At 44.8% G+C, this 20,874-nt stretch overlaps 1 protein-coding gene across 1 annotated transcript in view; it reads right to left on the bottom strand.

Annotated features, from left to right (window-relative positions):
* Positions 1 to 7,195: 7,195 nt before the first annotated feature.
* LOC147679841 (cytosolic purine 5'-nucleotidase-like) overlaps positions 7,196 to 20,874 on the bottom strand; it is a 242,758-nt gene continuing 229,079 nt past the window's right edge. The window contains exon 18 of the mRNA XM_086943402.1: positions 7,196 to 9,731. Coding sequence (XP_086799528.1) covers positions 9,687 to 9,731 — 45 coding nt within the window. The 3' untranslated portion in view covers positions 7,196 to 9,686. The remainder of the gene's footprint in view (positions 9,732 to 20,874) is intronic.

A 20,874-nucleotide genomic window follows, 5' to 3' on the forward strand; every position in this document is an offset into this window, starting at 1 on the left:
TGCCTTCATTTATTGGCGGTTGACTGCAGTCTCTGTCATGGAATTAGCACATAAAACGGTGGTGGCAGTGTACTGTGTTTTCAGAATTCATAGGGTGACCAGACGTTTTGCCTGTGTTACTGGAGTCAAGGCCTTCTGGCCCACTCATGTACATTTCTGCTTCTATGTGCTTACCCAGTCCATTATGCTAACATACCTAGTGCATGTTATGTGTGCTGATGTATGTAGCATGTGTGGTTCTTGCATGGCGTGTGTGAGTGAACCACAGTAAAGGAGGATAGAGGTATCCATTATGGATATCCCTAGCGTGGCTTTGCATTTCATGGAGGCGAGGGCTGTGTTACCGTACAGTGAATGTATTGCACACATTCCTAAAGCTGGAGGGAGCAGATCTTTACACTGAAGTGAGGGGAGCTGAGAGAGGTCTCCTTTAGATATTCGATTAGGCCGTTTGCTTAGCAATAGTTGCCATTAGTCATTCTGAACACTGCCATTTGGTGGATGCTAATGTTGAGGAGTTGGACGGCAAACTTTGTTGTGCAAGAAGAGGAAACGTGTACAAGTCTGTCCTTTTGTCAATCAATGATTAGTCTTTCATTTGGGCTCATGAACGTCAGGTGCAGAAACCTCACAAATCTTTGGGCCTAATTTAGATCTTGGCAGATGGAGTACTCCATCACAAGCGTGACGTCTGCCGTAATGCGATCTCCCTAGGATATAAAGGGAACTCCGTCACCTTTATCCTGCTGTAATACGCATCACTCTAAACAGAGGCAGTGTCTGAAGACTAGCCTAAAGAGGACATTTGCAAGGCAAACCACCTTATGATGGTTCTACAGTTTCAGACAGTGGATACACATCTCCGGTCTGCCAGGTGTGTATAAAACTGGGACAATGACACCCCACTTCTTTTAGTTCCACGTCCTCTCTGGCCAAGCAAGGGACGCTCTACAGAGTACTTAGAGGACTGCTGTGCAAGCAGGACTAGTGTCTACTTGACAGCCAGTCTCCCAGAGGTGAGGGGACATTACCTGAGATCTTGATCTCTTGCTGGAGCAGCGATATTCCTGTACAGAAGCATCTAGAAGCATGCCTATTTAGAGAGGGAATGAGTTTGCCATCCCTGCAGGTAGAACGTCTGTCTAGGGAGGAACGAGATGAAGAGTATCCCCGGTGTCATTGGGACACCCAGAAAAGAGGACAGTTAGAGAGTGATCTGTTGGATGCAAGCATCAATGGGCCTGCAGACTCTTTGTGCTAGTTCCTAGAGGTGCTGCCTGCCTCAGTAAGGGCCTATCGCCAAGACATCGAGCCTACACACTCACCAAGGGTCCAGTTGGCACTGTGCCACATCAGGACTGCTGCTTACTGCTCCTACTTTCCATAAACATTCTGGAGTTGGCACATTGCCATATGCAGCTCCTACATATGGTCCTGAGGTGGGAGCCATTACTGCCAGCTGCTGGAGTGATGCCACTCAGCTTGTGTGTGTGTGGGCATGCCCAAGGGTCCTGGCAGCCGAGGTATGCCAGAGAGGACTAATTCAACCAGTGTGCAGTAAGAGACTTGTATAGACCAATCACACCTGAACAATATTCATGCTACTAGGGTTCGCCACATAGAGCTGGAGTGTCAAAAGACACAAAACCAGGAGGCCATAGACTGGATGTGATCTTCTACCATAGGAAAACAGTCACAATCCAAAGAACTGAACTACTTCCATCCCCCATGCACCGTTCCCCTCAACACACAGCTGAAGGAACACACTCACCATGGAAAAACTCAACTGCTATGTGATGTTGATGTCAAACCTGGCACAAGTAACTACTGTAAAGCAATTGTAAGACTGCCTTATTAAAGCCTTTGGCAAAATAATCACAGTCAGAAAACTTCCATAATCTCAAAACAAAAATGGAAGATGCCATGGATGAATGACAAACTAAGGAAGATAAAACACAACTGTTCACCCTTCAATGCTAGTGGTATAAACTAAGATGTTGACTAGACAAAATATACTTCAAAAGACTAAGCAAGATCTACTAATCTACCATCAAACAAGAAAAAAATACATCAATACTCAAATTGGATCTCGAAAGCAAAATGCATCATTAAGGAATTCTACAAAATAATCTTGGACCTCGTTTATAAAAAGTGTTGCATCGCTGCGGTAAAACAGTGATGCAACACCTTTCAGTGCACCCTCCTTTGCGGCACCATGGATGCTCCATATTTCCTGTACTGCGCTCCATTTTGCAAGGATTGACAGATACGTCAGGAACCCTGACATATCTGTCTGTGCAAAATGACTCATTGCTGGAGTGTGCCTGAAAACAGACGCAACTCCAGCAATGTGTCCTTTCACATGGGGCAAGCCCCATGAGAAAGGGCCTGCATCAGTCTAACGCCTGCTGTGAGGCAGGCATAAGGATTTGACGCAGTAGCATCTTAGAAGTGTTGCAGTGACATCTGATAGAATTCACTGCGACACTTCTACAAGCCTTTTCTGCGTCGGAACGCCCACCCTTCATACATTATACCTGAGGCAGGTATAATGTAGCGCATGGCTTTACAAAGTGACGCATCTGCTTAGACACTTTGTAAACATGGCACAATGTGGCTCATCTTTTACGTCACCGCAGTGTCACAAAAAGTGACAAACAGTGGCACAATCAGCTCATTAATAAGCCCCTCTTGAGTTTTTCAATGTTGAATGCTTTTCTGCAACAACATCCCAATCATACAAATTCTGTAATTTAATGGAAGATCACTTTTCTCCTAAAGCTAAAAGAAAGCTCCGTCCTGTCAAACAAAGTCCTAGCTCTCAATCTGAACATAGGTCAAGAGGGACCAAACCAAAGAAAAATCCCCACACAAGAACTTGCGTCCCACATCTGGCCCTTGCAGAATTTTAGGATTTGGTAAAGGCGAATGGCCCAGCCTGCTCACCATCGGATCCATGCACACCAGAAAATGACAAAAAATATCTTACTATCAACCTCAGTCCCAATACCAGCATTGAACATAATAAAAACAATCCTTAGTTACAGCAATGTTTCAAGGGAATCTCAAAATATCCTACAAATGACTACTCTTAAGAAAGACAACCTTGACCTAGCAAAAACAAACTACTATAGGTCAATATCAATTGGACCATTGATTGAAAATGTAGAAGGGCAGTCTTCCCCTAGATCCCCCTATTTTCTTGGAGAGAACTGCTATTATCCTACTAGCAAACTAACCTCCACCCAGGGACAGGTACTGTAACTGCCCTGATCTTCGTCTGGGACAACTTGAAAACCACTGTTGACAGAAAGGGGATTGTAGCGCTACTATGTATGTGCTTGTTCACAGCTTTTGACATTGTATCACAATTCTTTATTTAACAGACTAAAAAAGAATAGGCATTGTTGGATGCATCATTGAAGGGATCTTCTACTAACGTAAGGACAGATCAAACAGTATCTTGGAACCTTCAGCTATGCCCCTCCATATAACATCCCCACTAGAATACCGCAAAGTTTGATCATTTCTCACTCCTATTTAACACGAGCCTGCCGGAACTTGCTTTAACCTCACATACCGATGACCCACAAGCCATCCTAAAGATGAAATATCCAAGTAACTTTGAAATCTTAGAACCAGGTGATTGTTCTGCAGGTTTGAGCATTGGATAACAAACCACCTTTAATTCAATGCTTTGAGAACTGAGTTTCTGACATGTGGGTATTGAAAAAAAGATGTCCCATTAATAGCCCGTGTCCAGGCACTCGTAGCACTACCTACAGCATCAGTAAAAGTGAAATGACAAGGTCAACATGGACTCAGCACTCATGATGAACTCAAGTTAACCAATGATGATAAATAGCCAGTTTCATACCATGCAGAGACTATGATGTATATTTCTTTTTTTAGTATTGACCCAGAAGTCCCAGCCAACTACTTCCCTTGTTATTTAAAAACTGGACTATGCAAATGGTTTTTACCACTTGGTCTCACTTTTGTATGGGATGCTGACAAATAATTCAGAACACAACTGCACGACAACTCCAGCATGTGAATCTATGGGCCATCATCTACCTTGCATTAAAAGCCCTTCATTTGCTCCAGGTCACCAGAAGATAGGCTTTCAAGATCTTCCACGTTAAGTATTAGGTCATATACGGCAAAGGTCCAGCTTTTATGCTCTCGGAAAAGGACAGTGCCATGCAGGCTAACACCACAGCTAGTCAACGCAAGAAGAAGACAATAGGTGGTATGTCTTTCTCTGCGCAAGACACACAACTATGGCACTCACTGCTAGCAAGGATTAGAGCCATTGACATCCACCATGAGCTCAGAAGGATGGTGAAGACTTGCTGTTTTCCTACATGAAACTAGGGAAAATGAGCAGGTTATAGGCCTACTCAATATCACTTCAAAGGATTGGAATGAGGTTGCCCTGTGTCAGCACTAGTGAGAATTATTCAACATTGGTGCTTCAGTGCTTGATTAATATCCAATCAACATCAGGGAAAAGGCCACAAGATGTATTTGATTAAGTAAATGGTGAATAAAACAAAGGCCCCCTGAGCAAAAGTCAATTTGCAATTCCTAGGTCAGGGAAAAATCGTACATGTAAATATCTACCTAGGCACTCGCAATTGCTTATCTTAAGAAATGATGAAGTAAATAACAGCCTCTGGTGATAGTGTTTGGGTTCCTTTCAGTGCCATATGGAGTCATTTGAGACATTCTTAGGGTTGAAAGAGTCCACTTACAACACCTTGAAAGTGCAATGTTGCATGTTGAGGATGGAGCCTCTTGTCTCTTCTCCACACCCATCACATCTTAGAGGTTTGGAAAGGCCTAAAGCACCACCGACTGCTGTGCGCTCTGCTTTGTGCTTTCATTGTGGCCATTGACCAATGCTCCTGGGTCACATTTATTGGTCTTTGAATGCAAAAATATATTGTAAAGTTTCCTAGTTTTTACTTAGCTCTGATAGCCAGCTAACCTTAATTTTAAGGCACGTATTAACAGACGTACCCACAGCAACTCTGAGCCACACACGGGTACATTTGGTACCTAATAATCTGAAATATCTGTGCCATAAAATCGCTTTTGTGGGCTGCATGTACCATAACATACCAATTTGTAATTGTAAAGCACAGGTTCCCCCTTGGTGCTGAAATAACAGTTGTTTATTCCCCAACTCAGTAGTACTCATGTTATCGACCTCAGAAGGTTGAAAGGCTGAGTGGTCCAGCTAGGATTCAACGTTGCTATTATGAGGTTAAACACAGGTTCACAGATTCCTGGAGCCCTTTTAGCCACCAGACCTGGCTTAGTCCATGATGGTTTAGTCAGCGTTTTTGCAGTGCTTTTAAGCCCTTTCACTTAGGTGTATCATACTCACCAATGTTGTCCCCCTTAATGATCAGAGATCTCAAGTCTGTGTTCGCCTGCACTTCTTGACTGAACTGTGCTCAATGGGTACACACCCTGGGCGAGAGGTGCCACTTTGACTTATGCCACCCTTTTTGATCCTGTGTTATTTGCTTGGGTTATCTAAGTGCAGTGTGCCAATTGTGAGCCCGCTATAATTATAATGTCTTTTATTATGATTCTACCTTGTCCACTAGGACTTTCCTCCCTAGGGTCACTTCTTACACAAATGTACTATACACCCCGGTAGTTAGCTCCAGTCTATTCCACACTGCCTCCTGCGCTCTCATTCTTTGCAGCTGACTACAAGCCCCTCAATTGTTTCTTCCTTACAGTTCGACCCTTGTTCCTGTACTCTGGAGATGAAGTTTGGGCATTTTACATTTCAGGATGTTCCAGCTCCTGAACATTCGTTAGATATTAGGAGAGTTTTGCTATAGTATTTCAACCTAACAAAAAACATCAGAAAATGTAATCAACCTTTATTATTTATGGGCCCCTTTTGTATACGATTAGACACATCAGAATAGTCCATGTCAAGAAAGAGAGCATCCTGTATGCTACATGAAATTATTTCACACTTACAACAGGCGTCATTGGCAAAACTAAGATTCTAGATTAGATAAAGTAATGTGTCTGTCTGCTTTGAAAATGTATTCTGGTAAAAATTGTTAAAGTTTAAATTCTCCTGATGTTCTGCGTTGCAGCCTTAGCGCATCCGACATTTTGGGGGATAAACTTGCTATTATGTTAATCGTTCATCCCTATCATGGAAGATTCGGAGAGGCAGAAGAAAATGTACGTGCATTGTAGATATCTTCACAAAAGTCATGAACAACCCTACACTCCCCGTACTTCTCCAGCTTATATCGTTAAAGTATTCATCAGGAAAAGGTCCCTCATGCCTTTTCAAAAGAACTGAGCTGGTATGGCAAGTGCCGGTGCAAGGCATGATGACATGTAAAGCTGTTAGCTTCTTAAACGGCGGTGCATCTTTTCTCAGCGTTGCTCTACATATTGCCTCTCGTGCTCCCTTATCTGTCATTTTGTTTCCTAGTTTTCCCTTGACTGTAGAGTTGGGGTTTTGAGCTTCAAAGTTGCCAGAGGGTCCTTTCTTTTTCAATTGAAAACAATCATATAATTTATCCTAGAAAGGATACAGAGGGCATCCACATTAAAAAGAAAGTTCAATTTCACCTCTTAAATAATTTTCAAATTCTTTGTAATGTAAAGCATTCAGGATCCTCTCACTCATTCGGGAAAACTTCAGCATTTATGACTGTCAATGAAGAGCCCATGAAGCAGATTTATTTTGTCCTGCACTAGACTAGAAACTACAACCCACGGGTATTGTACGAAGTTGAATCTCTATATGATGTTGACCGCTCGCTTTGCAGGCGCATAGCATCAAGGTAAAACAGGTGAATTGCTGTCCTGCAATGCTGACAAAAGTAGTACTATTCATATGTGACACCTTCAATCAGTACTCTCTTTGTTATCCGGAGGAATTATATTATTTTATGGGACTTTGGAACCTTAGACTATCCCTTTCTTTACTGACTAGTGATTAAAAGCCAGAACTCAGATGAAGATGCCACGTGTTAACTTAGGTGATGGCAAATAAATATTTCTGAACTTTAATTACAAGTGGTGGGGATCAGTGAAGAGGTGAAGTGCAGAAGCTGTTGCATATTTTAATATGGAATTGCTTGTAAAATCATCTGTTTAATGGCTTCTCCAAACTTTTGTGGAAAAAAAATGCAAATTACCCTGATATGTGGCTGTATTTTATTTGTACAAACATGCCAGTCCAGTTTACATTCACAGCAAATAACCCCCTCCCACACGTTGGCCTAACAGGTGCCAGCAGTGGCGAACAGATGCTGAACTTATAGTGCAAACCACAGCGTCAACATCCCTTCCTCTGATTTTGCTGGTTGCGACCTGAGGAAGAATATGAGGATGAAACAAGAGACACGGATTCAGTTGTTGTGATTGGGTAACAGCTGTCTCACCGAGGTTTGATTGGATGAAAATGGTGCTACAAACCAGTAAGTTGGCATACGTCTGAATGGACTCTTTGTGAAGTTTTCTGAAAAAAGACTTCTTGTCATAACTCACAAATAAGCCCTGATGAAGTTTAGTTTAGCTGAACGAAATGCGTTGACTGCAACCTTGGTTGTGTTTTAAAGGAAAGAAAATATAATATTCTCAATAAAGAAAATAACGAATATACAAAAGGAATTTTGGACCTTTTTGTGGGTGCACCATCCTGTTGCACTACATTCTTTATCTTTTTGCTCAACATATACATAAGGATTTATGCATCTCTGCTGAGCAGTGGTATCGAACAACAACTGACACCTTGGATGTAGTCCACCAATATTCCGTCGTTGCAGGTGTTGATTATAAAAAGAAATGCTAATTAACCTGCAATGTGCCTGTCTTGTACTTGTACAAACATACCAGTCCAGTTTAGATTCACATCAAATAACCCCCTCCCACTCCTTGGACTAACAATGTGCCAGGGATCAGCAGTGGAAAGCAGATTCTGAACTTATAGTGCAAACCACAGCCTAAACATCCCTTCCTCTCCCAATGTCACCCACCTCCCAGTGCTCTGGGAGTGAAACTTATTTGTGCAAGTACCTCCAATCTCACCAGGGTCAGTGCAACTCTTGGTCGTCTTTTACGCTAGAACAGGTATGCATGTGGGGGATCTGAAAGCTGTTTGCTACAACCACATTTGGTTAATGTAGGTTTGCACAATGGCCACTGATGCTATAACCAATCCCTAGCTGTGCCATGGAAGGTGTGGCCACTCCTAGTTTGATTTCCAGGGCAACAGTTCAGGTCAATGAAGACAGAATGAGCCTTCTTGATGAAATATGCTGTAGCCTAGTCATTATCTAGAAGCTGCCGAAGAGATGGGCTTCACCCTTTTTACACATGGGTGCTACCAAGGCCTACGTCCTGCATTTGCAGTTATCACCAATGTTTACAATAAAGTAGGGTGATTAGCTATATGCCTTAGTCTACTTGCGATATTTCACAGAGCTGAGTTTTCCGAATCTGGGCGCCATTATTGTTCTGGGATTCCCACAAACTAGAGTCAGTGGACTTTAGCATGGTCATCTTAATTTCGAGACAGAGAACTGGCCATAATGCATTTTTTGTATGTAAGCCTATTAAACATCTGATTCATACTATCTATTTTAGAGCAGACTTGGAACTTTCTTCCTCTCCTGACTTAAAGTCCTTTTCAGTTCTGTGATTGGTAAATGGTTCTATGAATCTCTTTTCTGTGGTCGCAATCCAGTGAATTATCTACTGGTGGCTGGCCGGAACCAGGCAGCACCATATGGTCTTGTGTTTGCAGGTAAAGTCCCCTAACATCAAGGGTAACCGACATCTTGTTCGGCCCCAAACAAATCCCTAAGTAAACTGATCAGGAAGCAAAGCAGAATCATGAAGCACTGCAGGGAATTTGCCAGTCCATGCACCTGTAAATGAAGTGACTTCAAAGAGGACCTACAACATCTGAGGAGGCAATCAAAAAGAACAGGAAAGGAGAGCACAAGCAGAACAAATGCAGACCATGTACTGAATGCAGCATAGATCCCCTTTAATCCACCTAGGGTTTAATATGTAAACTCTTTTCCAAGAAGGTTATAACTTGCTTTTCTCTCCACTAGGCAATGGATAGCAACTGTACTTTTGTAAATGGGTGGGGAGTTCAGCTCTGCACAGCACTTATCCATATCACACATCCAAAGGATAAGCTGAGCAAAAAACATAAAGACCAGAAGCATATGAGTCTGTCCACACCTAAATACTGCATTCCCTGCATGAGACACAACTGTGTTAGGCATGCAGAGAGTGTTCACTGCTGCCTTGATGTTCGGTATTGTCCCTTATTTCTACACCTGCAGAATGACTGTTTCCTCATGAGAGCTCTATCTCAGCGCCTGAACCGACCAGAGCACTCCGCTGGCTTCATTACTTGGAGGCGACTCTCCTAGCTGTCTGCCACATTTGCAATGCCGTTCACCGCGCCATTGGTGCAGTTTCCAGTTTAACTGCCAGGTCTGTGCAAAACTGTGAAGTACTGCAGTCAGTATGCTGAGCATCACAATTCTCTGAAAGGTTTAGGGTTTTCTTTTTGTGAGGTATCTCCCATTCCATGAGTCTGGTCTGAGTCAGAGCCAAAGATGGTCCAGGTCCAGTGTTGAGTTGTCTCGACGATTTGAGAAGGTACATCTTCAGTCTTCGTCTTCAACTCCCTCCTTGAAGATCTCTCGAAGTTTCTAGAGTAATACAATGGTTTCCGTTAGTTACAGGATGACAATATGTATGATACATCAAAATGAATTACAGCTGGAATATATCACCTCTGTAAAACTCTTACTACGAATGTTCAGTATGGAGGCTTTTGGCAGAGATATAACTGGAAGACGAAAGGAGGTATTTGCTACTACTGCAGGTTAGGTTGTCAGCTGTAGTAACATTCCTCTTCCTATCTTTGTCATAGCCCCGTGTGTTACAGGGCCATGCACTTCATCAGCTGATGTCTCGCATCTCCTTTAATGCAAATTTCTGCGCACTATTAGTTTTAGATAGCACATGAAAAGAAAACGCTACTTACCCAGTATGCATCTGTTCTTGCCGTTTAGAGCTGTAGAGTCATATGCTTTTGCATAGATCGCCATCTAGTGTTGGGTCCGATGTTTGCACTTTGTTTGTCTTTGAAGAAGTATTTCCAGTCACAAGGTAGGTGACTCCTCCTTTCGGTGACAGCGCGCATGGGCATCGACTCCAATGTTAGATTATTTTCCCGCAGAGGGTGATAATGGAGTTAGTAAGAGTAGCAAGAAGGAGATTTCCATAAATGCATGTATCTAAGTAAGATGTTACTGCAACAGGTATAGGTACCCGGGGAGGCGGGTGGGCGCATATGACTCTACAGCTCTATATGCCAAGAACAAATGCATAGAGGGTAAGTAGCATTTTCCGTTCGATGCATATGACCTGTAGATCATATGCTTTTGCATAGACTACATAGCAGTTATCTCCCAAAGCGGTGGCTAACCTGTACCTGTTGCAGTGGTCTGAAATAGTGTACGTAAAACTGATTGGCATACTCTAGCTTTCTGTGCTGCCAACACATCCACAGGATGGTGTTTTATGAATGTGTGAGTTGTAGACCATGTTGCAGCTTTGCATATATCATCTATGGGTATATTTCATAGGAATGCCATAGAAGCCCCCAGTTTGTATGTAGAGTGTGCTCTAGGGGGAACTGCTTTTGTCCGTTTAGCCTTTGCATAGCATATTTGAATGCACTTGACTATCCACCTTGCAATACCTGATTTTGATATAGGATTGCCTTTGTATGGCGGAGCAAAAGTGAAAAAAAGCTGATTTGTGGTACGGAAAGGTTTTATCCTTTCAATGTAATAAAGCAATGCTCTTTTCACACCTAATGTGTGTAGTGCACATTCTGCCATTGAATCAGGTTGAAGAAGAACACAGGAAACTCAACAGATTAATTGATATGAAAAACAGAAGTGACTTTAGGAAGGAATTTAGAATTAGTCTGAAGAACTACTTTGTTTTTATGCATTTATAAAAAGGGTTCTTCTATAGTTAATGCCTGAAATTCACCCACTCATCTGAGTGATGTGATAGCAACTAGGAAAGCAACTTTCCATGTGAGAAATTGCACTTCACAGCTGTGCAATTGTTCGAAGGGTGGACCCATTAGTCTGGGGAGAAGAACAATGTTCAGATTCCACACTGGAGCAGGTGGACGTCTCAGGGGAATAAGTCTTTGAGTCCCTCCATGAATCCTTTAATGACAGGTACTCTAAAAAGAGATAGATGCTGCCTATTTGGGAAGTATGCAGCTATAGCAGCGGGATGTAAACGTAAGGACATGTATGCTAAATTGGAACGTTGTAGATGTAACAAATAGCATATATTGTTTTGGACAGAAGCATCAAGCGGGTTGATGTGGTTGTTATTACAGTAAATCAAAAACTGCTTCCTCTTTGCTGGATAGCAGGCTCTTGTGGTTGGACGTCTAACTTCCTTGATAATATTCATACAGTCTGGCGGTAGTTTAAGATAACCAAACTCTAAGACTTCAGGTGCCAGATAGCCAGATTGAGTTAACTGGGGTCTGGGTATCTTATGTCTCAATGGCTGGCTCTGTGTGAGGTGATTCGGTGTAAGACGTAGTTTTTGATGAGGAACTACAGAGAGTTCCAATAGGGTTGTGAACCATAGTTGACGTACCCATGTGGGAGCAACTAGGATTAGTATCAGGGACGCTTGTTTGAGTTTCCGAACCACTAATGGAATGAGTGGGAGAGGCAGAAAAGCGTAAGCAAATATCCCTGACCAGTTCATCCATAGTGCATTGCCTTTGGACAATAGGTGTGGATACCTGGACGTGAAGTTTGGGCATTTTGCGTTTAGTTGTGTGGCGTACAGGTCTATGTCTGGGAATCCCCATATTTGAAAGAATGGGAGGAGAACTTGAGAATGTAGTTCCCATTCGTGGATTTGCTGTTTCTGAGGACTTACAGATCTGCCATCTGATTGTCTACTCCTGGGAGGTGTTCTGCTAGGAGATAGATTTTGTGATAAATGGTCCACCTCCAGATTCCCTGAGCTAGGTGGGACAGTTGGAAGGAGCGTGTCCTCCCCTGATTTTGAATGTAGTACATGGCTGTCAAGTTGTCTGTACGAATTAGCACAGTCTTGCCTACTAGCTGAGCTTGAAATGCTCAAAGCCAGAAAAATCGCTAACAGTTCTAGATGATTTATATGAAGATGTTTTTGTTGGAAGCTCCACATGCCTTGAATTGTGTGGGTTTGGAGATGCGCTCCCCAACCTGTCAGTGATGCATCTGCTGTCAGCACTATCTGTGGAACCGGGTCACTGAAGGGGCGCCCTTTCAAAAGGTTTTGTGTGTTCCACCACTGCAGAGAGCGATGGGTGTGGCCGTCTACCAACACTAGATCTGATAACTTACCTTGAGCCTGGTTCCACTACTGATGTGCTAAGTATTCCTGAAGGGGGCGCATCTGAAGTCTAGAGTAGGGAACTATGAAAGTGCAAGACGCCATCATTCCCAGTAATTGCATGAACACTCGAGCTGGTAAGGAGTGTTGAGGCTGGAACTGAGACATCAGGTTTTAAATATTCCTGATTTTGGCTGGAGCTGGAAATGCTATAGCTTTTTGTGTGTCTATAGTAGCTCCTAGATAGTCTTGAGACATGGATTGTTGGAGATAGGATTTGCCCTGATTTACTGTGAATCCTAGTTGGTGAAACAGTTGCACAGTCTTATGTGTGTGACGTAGACAGCTGTTGTGCAAGCTGGCCTTTAAGAGACCAGTCGTCTAAGTATGGGAAGATGTGAACATGTTGTCTTCTCAGGTGGGCTGCGACTACTGCCAAACATTTTGTGAAAAGCCTGGGAGCAGTTGTCACTCCGAAGGGACGGACTTTGATTTGATAATGTTGGCCTGCTTCCACAAACCTGAGGTATTTGTGGTGCGCAGTGTGTATTAGAATATGAAAGTAAGTGTCCTTTGAATCCAGAGTGGATAGAAAGTCGTCTTGCTGAAGATGAGGGAGCACTTGTTGAAGTGTTACCATATGAAAATTGTCCGACTAGATGTATAGATTAGCAGCCAGATTCATCAATGTCAAATTCTGCGATTTCTAAATTGCGAGAAAATGCGAATCGCAATTTAGAAATCGCAGAACGGCATTCATGAACATTTGTGATTTAAAAAACTTCGATTCGCAAGCGGGCGCAATCGCCGATTGCGAGATCCCAGAATTCGGTAAAAAATCGCAGAATCCGCCGATACCCTGTTCAAATTGCGATTTCGCAATTACCGATATCGCAAATAGCGATCTCGCTAACTGCGAGATCGCAAAAACGGGAAGTCTCATCCTGAGCACAATGATGACATCACAACCAGGAAGTAGGCAGGTCCCACCCTCATTCAGCAGTGAGAGGCTGAAGTACAGGCATCAGTTGCAGAGCTCCCTCCACAATTCCCACAGGACTACAGCAGGAGACACCACAGTGGCAAGCATGTCACAGGATGCAGCAGGAGTTTCCACCAGTGGGAGAAAGCGCAAAATAAAGTTTTCAGAGCAGGAGCTCGAACACCTTATTGAAGGAGTTTCCAAGGATCACAACTGCCTATTTGGCAAAGACTCCCGAAGGGTACCAGAGGCGGACAAAAGGCGCATATGGCTGCACATCTGCGCCAAAGTGAACGCCGTGGTGGTGACCCAGCGCTCGGTGGATGAGCTGAAAAAGCGCTGGTATTACTTAAGAGGGCGGGCAAAAGAAAAGATTGCTGAGAGGCTGGGGGAGCAATTGGCGACAGGTGGAGGGGAGCCCACTGTCCCACCGAACATCCCACTGGAGGACCAAGTGGAGGAGACCATCAACCCACAGGCCTGCGTGGGTGTGACCCAGCTTGACTCCTCCCGACCCACCCAAGACACACCAGGTAAGTGCCATGCGACTGCAACCCCCTGTCCCCTAACATTGTCCATGACTCCAGTGCATCCCATAACAAACCCCAATCATGCAGCCAAATTAGAGCTCCATAGCGCAATTGCATTGTGGGACATGTAGTCTGCCCACAATTACCATCCTGTACCATAGAGCCTGACATGTCCAGTGAGAGTCAATCCTGCAGCGAGACAGGGAATGGTAGACTGCTTGCATGTAGCAAGCCTAACTGTGTACGGAACATGTCACTAATCAACGTCCACTTTACATCACAGGTGGCGCTGATGTCCCCAGCACAGACAGCGAGGCCCTGGTGGTTGAGGAGAACACACATTATACCCCACAGCCCGGACCATCAGGGCAAGCTGCCACAACAGCGGTCATCCCACCACCCGCCCCTGTGGCCCGTGCCACCCCCGTGACAACAGGCGCTGCTGTAGCACCACGCAGCACACTGCCACCAGTGGGGCCTGCAACACCAGCAGCAGGTCGCCAACCAACCCGCCGCTCTGCGGCTGTGAGGAGCTAGACAAGCGGTCTGGTCAGGGAGCCGCGCACCAACACATCCCGCGCTGGCAGGGGCAGAATTGTGCGTGCAGGTGGGCTCTCCATTGAGCGCAGGATGCTGAGTGTGCACCAGACCCAGGCCCAACATCTAGCCACCATCCACCTCCAACTGGACAAGACGGCATGTAATATGGCACATATGACAGCAGCTGTGGAGGCCAACACTCAGGCAATGTCCAGGCAGTGGGATGTCAATCGCCGCAGACACCGCCAACTGTTGACCCGCCTGTCGGCGTACACGCAGTCCAATCACATTATTGGGAACGCCAACTCCCAGCTCTCGCGAAGCTTCCTTGCCATGCAGGTCCAAATGGTGCAGTGCTGCCAGGACGTCACGACAGCCCTGGAGAACATAGCAACAGCCATGCAGGGCATGCAGTCTACTGGCCATGGCCAGGCGGGGGGGGAGGGGGCAGACAACACCAGTGAGGCAACATCAAGCCATAGCAGCCAGTCCCTACCACCGGTCGTAGCACCCCACCGCAGCAGCAGGCCCCTGCTGCCGCACGGCAGAATCAGGAGGAGGACGTTGAGAGGAGGTCAGGGGCAACTACCCGGAGACGCCACTGAACTGTTGTGCATTACAATGAGGCCACATGCTGACGCAACAAGCATGCCATACAGACTAATCTGGACATATGACGCAATATGTCAATCTTTTCACACTTTTCAGAATGCCATGTTTATTGTGCAGTAACAGTAACTAAAATTCTGAATAACGTAAAGTGCCTCATGTCATTATTAATGTTGTCATGCATGAGTTGAGTAATGGGTGTGGGGAGTGGGTGCCCTAGAAATAGTTCATGCAGATTTGGTTGCGGCGCCTGTGTCCTTCTGCTGGATTCTCCCCGCGTGCGTGACGCACATGTGCAGGTGGCTGATTGTCCCCTTCTGACTCACTGTCTACAGGTATCCTGCGCTTGGTAGAAATGTTGTGTAGGATAGCACACATGGCCACGATGCGGCAGCAGACCTCACGATCGTATTTGATGGCCCCACCAGTCTTGTGCAGTATGCGGAATCTGCTCTTCAAAAGGCCAAATGTCCTCTCAATGCAATTTCTTCTGCGTATGTGTACTGCATTGTAACGCCGTTGCTGTGGTGTTGCAGGGTTGAGGTATGGGGTGAGTAGGTACTCACGGAGAGTGTAGCCGCTGTCACCTGCATGATAGGAGCAGAGGGTGAGTGCCTGTGCAGCGCAGCGTCATTATCACATTGTACTGTTGTGTGGCATGTGTACTTACCCAGTAGGTGTCCTTCACCAAAGTCTCCCCTGGCCAGTCGTGTGTGGATGCCACTGTGCCGGAATATGAAGGAGTCATGTGTGCTCCCCGGGTACTGTGCCACTATGTCCGTGATGATTGTCTTCGCATTGCATACCATCTGTATATTGAGGGAGTGGTAGGACTTGCGGTTACGATACATGTATTCCGTTTCTGCTGGTGGACAGATGTGGATGTGAGTACAGTCAATGCATCCTATGATGTGTGGAAATTGTGCAACATTGTAAAATTGCAGCTTGGTTTCGTTCAAGTCCTGTTGGCTGGTGGGGAATGATATGTAGTGGTGTAGGCGGGTCAGCATGGCCTCCAGGAAAATGCTTAGGCAGCGGGACATGGCGGGCTGGGATATTCCCCCTGCAACAGCAACTATACCCTGGAAGCTTCCGGAGGCCAGTAGGTGCAGGCTGCACAATACCTGCACATGTGTGGGAACGGCATTGGTCCTCCTTGTTGGGTGCTGCAGGAGGGGGTCTAGGTCCCGGATCAGCTTGATTATCATTGCCCCACTTAGGCGGTACTTTGCGTAGATTTGCTCCCTGGTTTGGCCCAGTAGGGTGAACCGCTGACGGAATATCCGCTCCTGGATACGTAGTCTGTTCCGTGCTGCTCGCTGTAGCCTTCGCCGCCTAACCACCATGTAGAGTCCTGGCATTGTGTGAGTCCTCAGGCTCCAGCTGCATGTCCTTAAGTGTGTTTGGTCAAGCCAGCACCTGTTGGTAGTTTGCAAGACTTTTTTTCGGATCGGAGTGATGATCCTAGCCCTACAGGGCCTTTAAAGACATCCTCAGTCTGTTTGAACATCGCCTTTAACATTGGTAATGTGTGTGTAGCCCTTTGAGATGAACTCAGTGTCTCCAACAAAAAATCCTCCTCTAAACTTTCTTTATGAAGCTCTACTCTATGATATTGTGTGGCCCTATTAAGGAGCTCAAAGTACCCAATGTTGTCATTTGGGGGCGAAGGCCTGGATGGATATAGGTCAGGGTCATTATCTGGTTGAGGGACATTGTAATGATCCCATGGATCAGGATCCTGTGGTGCATCTTGTGGTGCATAGTCATCCATATCCCCATCCCCTTCCCCTGCATCCTGTGGGTCTGGTGATTGTGGTGTAGGTGTAATCAGTACATTTGGATCAGTGGATGAAGAAGGTGGGATATATGGTGAAGAAGTGTGGCTCAGGGGTTAGAGGCAGCAGACCCGGAAGCTGAGATCGGCCCTGGACCAGGGTTCAATTCCCCGCCTCGGCGGGTCTTGGGCTCAAAAAATTCCACGGACTCGATAATTCTCGCTCCGGTGCCTACTCGACTCACGGGTTCACACTCTGCGACTCTGGGCAATAGCTTGCTTAATCTCCACAACGGCCCCTCGCGGCGGGATGCCTGGCTTTCACCTTGTGGATACCCTGCCGGGGTTATCTCACAGGGGAATACCAGGACGGGTTCCCTAAGCAAGCGCTTAGATACCGACCTCGGTTGGTGATTTGCGCTATATAAATACATGTACAAGAAGGGTCAGTGCCCACATTTTTCTCCTTTAGAGGAATGTAGTATTCTTCTGGTAGGCCCATTTCCTTTTCTCTGTAATTTTGGCATGAATATGTCCAGTTACTGGGTTAATAACGATCCCCTTCTGTTTTGGATCCGAAGGTGGATTATCGGTCCAAGGCTCTGTAGTTGAAGTACTTTCTTATGATTTTGGTTTTGGCGTTGGACGCCGTAGGTTTCGGGTTGGCACCGGCTTGGCGCCGAGCCCGAAGGCGGAGCGCTCGAAAATTGTTCCCTGTGCCAACCTTGCCCCCGTTTTAGCACCACCGCTTCGGCCAAAATCCTGAAGTGAAGGACACCTCCCATGTGAGGCTCCTTACCTTGATTTACTGAGGTATGATCAAACAAATTGTGTTTAAGAACCCGTAGGGCTACCCCCAGTCACACCTCTACTCCTTGCCACGTAGCCAGTATAAAGACTCTCAACCTGCACTATCACTTCACAATGGAAATCCTATCTCCCTAGTATATTATAAACTGAACTGATCACTATCATGGCACAGCTCGTTGACGCAGCTCTTCACGCATGTCACTGCGGTTCCGAGGAGTGTGTAAATGTTGTTACTATGTTCTTGACTAGGGCACAAACACCTTGCACTTGGTCACACACTGCGAATTCGTTACAAAGTTGGCATACATGTGTAAACTACTCTTAAGTTTTTGAAAAATTTCTTTTTCTCTTCGTTTCTCCTAACAGGCTTTATCTCATTCAGGCATGTTTTGTTCATTATAAAAGTCCTGATGATGATCCCATATATTTAGTTGAGCATTAGGGATCGAAACGTCGACACCTATGAGTGGGTTTACACTCACAATATTGTCAAATAGGATTGTGTATACTCCACTCCAGGCGACACTGTCATTGATCTTTGACTTATTTACAGTGCCCTGTCCTTGCTCCCTTCCTTTGCCTGAAAGACACCCCTTTCACCCTAATCCTATCTTTCCTTTCCCTCTTCTTTGGTACGGCACAGGCTTGTGTCATGTTATTTCATATGTATTGAAAGATTGGACATTGTTTCTTAAAAATAAACTCCTTTCCCGGCTGGGTTTGGAAACCTTAAATCGTATAGTTTTCCATTGTGTTCCTATACTGTATTGGTTTGATTCTCAAATAAGCTAAGGACCTTTGTTTAATATAACACAGTTATACCCATGGTACTTAGCTATCCGTTGGGTCCCCCTTGTCTTTTTAAAAAAGCTTTAGCGCAATCACCAGGATTGCAGGGTTGTTCTAAACTCAATTTACCTCGCCACCGAGGTTGACCTTCCTAGTGCTCCTGTACACACACTTCTATATTCCCCAAAAATTACTTTTCATTTCTTTTTTTAGCCTTAGGAGATGTCAGACCATGCCCCTTTGTACACGGCAGATCATATTAAACATTTATGCACGTTACCGTCACTCTTATCAGAAACCCCAGATGCTCCAATAACTGTAGTGTCCAGTTTACCAGAACAGTTAGAAAAGCTAAAGAAAAAACAGGTTAGACTACAATTGATGATATTAATGTTAACTGATTATCTCAAATCCGGAGTAATCCCACTTGGATTACAAGTGCGTAATATCCCCGGTATTTTCACAGATAATCCCAAATATATCACAAACTTCAGTCATATTGGGACCACATGTTCTAGGCAGTGGCTGGCACTTGGCATTGATATTGCTACAGAGACGCTAAAATCACTTGAGACAGAAATTGCTGACCTGCTTAAACAAATTAATGATTCCGACCCCTCAGCTGAATGTAAAAAATTACTGGAACAAGTAGACAAAACAATAGCTGACTATTATCGCATTGAACAGAATAAAAAGTCCAATAAAATTAAAAAGGATATCAAAAATTATAGTGTCGAGACCACTTATCCATATCTGAATAAGGATTTTTACACTAACAGACCCTACTTCAATCCTCAGAATAGACCCTGGGGTCGTTTTAATAAACGACAAAACAGTGGGTTTTTCAGACACCTCAGAAGACTCATCTGACAACTCAGATCCTGGTGAGGGAGGAAGCAACCGGGGAAGAGGTCGTGGAGGAGCACAAGGCAATTTTTTAGCCAGAGGCCAGCCAGGCACCCCACTGAGAGGGAGGACCAAGAAACCCAGGAAATGGTTCAACGCTCCAGGAGAGCGGAGGACCCGCAGCAACTTTTATCAGTGGTAATACCCACAACAGAAAACTTGACTGAAACATTGCCTATTTTTAATTTATCTAACCACATCTTACAGCATTCCGAACTAGAACTGTTGAAGAAAGGGCTTTCTTTTGTCCCTACGGTGCGCCCAAATTATATGGAATTACAAACAGAGCTACTCCGTTTTTTCAGACTGGTTCGGCTAAAAGCATTTTTCCAATTGCACCCAGCGCCTGAACTAAATCGTAACACCCCCTTTGGCCCCCCTTCCACTTTCCTACCAACGGCGAACATGATTCCGCCAGAGATCATCACGTTTGAGAAACTTATTCTCAAAGAGCTTGAGATTTTTGAAAAGAAGAGATTGTATATTCCGTACAATATCCCCAAAATTGAAAAGGAGGCAATAGACTCACTCAAATCTAACACGGACTTAATCATTAAAAGTGCGGATAAGGGTGGGGGCATCGTCTTGCAAAATATTGACACTTACAAAAACGAAATCAACCGCCAGCTGAACAACAGGGAACACTACTTGAGACTCGGTCGTAATCCAACGATTGAAATCCAAGCCTTGATTAAAAAGATTACCACAGATGCCAGAGACGAAGGTTTTCTTAGCAAAAAGGAATACAATTTCCTTAATGTTAAGTGTCCTCGGCTCCCCGTTATCTACACCCTCCCTAAAGTTCATAAAAGCATTGAGAACCCTCCAGGCCGACCGATAGTATCGGCTTGTGGTTCAATTTTGGAACCATTAGGGTCCTATGTGGATTTTTTCATTAAGGACTTTGTGCCTTCCACGTGCTGCTACGTCCGTGACAGCATGGAAATGATCAATCTTGTTGAACATCAGCCCTTTGACCCCAACATCCAAACATTATGTACACTGGACGTAGAGTCGCTCTACACTAATATACCTCAGGGAGCGGCTCTACATGTCATAGAGAGAACACTTGACTCCAGACCAAGACCACACAGAGTACCGACATTGTTCAAATTGCAATTACTAGAACTATGTCTCACGAAAAATTATTTTGTCTTTGACGGGACCTTTTACCAACAGATTAAAGGCACCTCGATGGGAGCAATTTTTGCTCCCCATCTGGCCATTCTGTACATGGATGCTCTTGAAACGGGCACCATCCTAGCTGACACAAATCCATTCAGAACCAGCATAGGGGTTTGGCGCCGTTACATAGATGAAATTTTTCTAATTTGGAATTCAGAGAGAGAAAGTTTGAATTCTTTCCTACATTGGCTGAACAATAACTGTGACAATCTACAGTTCACTCTCTCACATCACAAAACTGAAATACCATTCTTGGATCTCATGATTTATCATGAGTCAGGCGAGTTGCTCAC

The sequence above is a fragment of the Lissotriton vulgaris genome, chromosome 11 (assembly GCF_964263255.1).
Source record: "Lissotriton vulgaris chromosome 11, aLisVul1.2, whole genome shotgun sequence".
In the NCBI taxonomy this organism is placed as follows: domain Eukaryota; kingdom Metazoa; phylum Chordata; class Amphibia; order Caudata; family Salamandridae; genus Lissotriton; species Lissotriton vulgaris.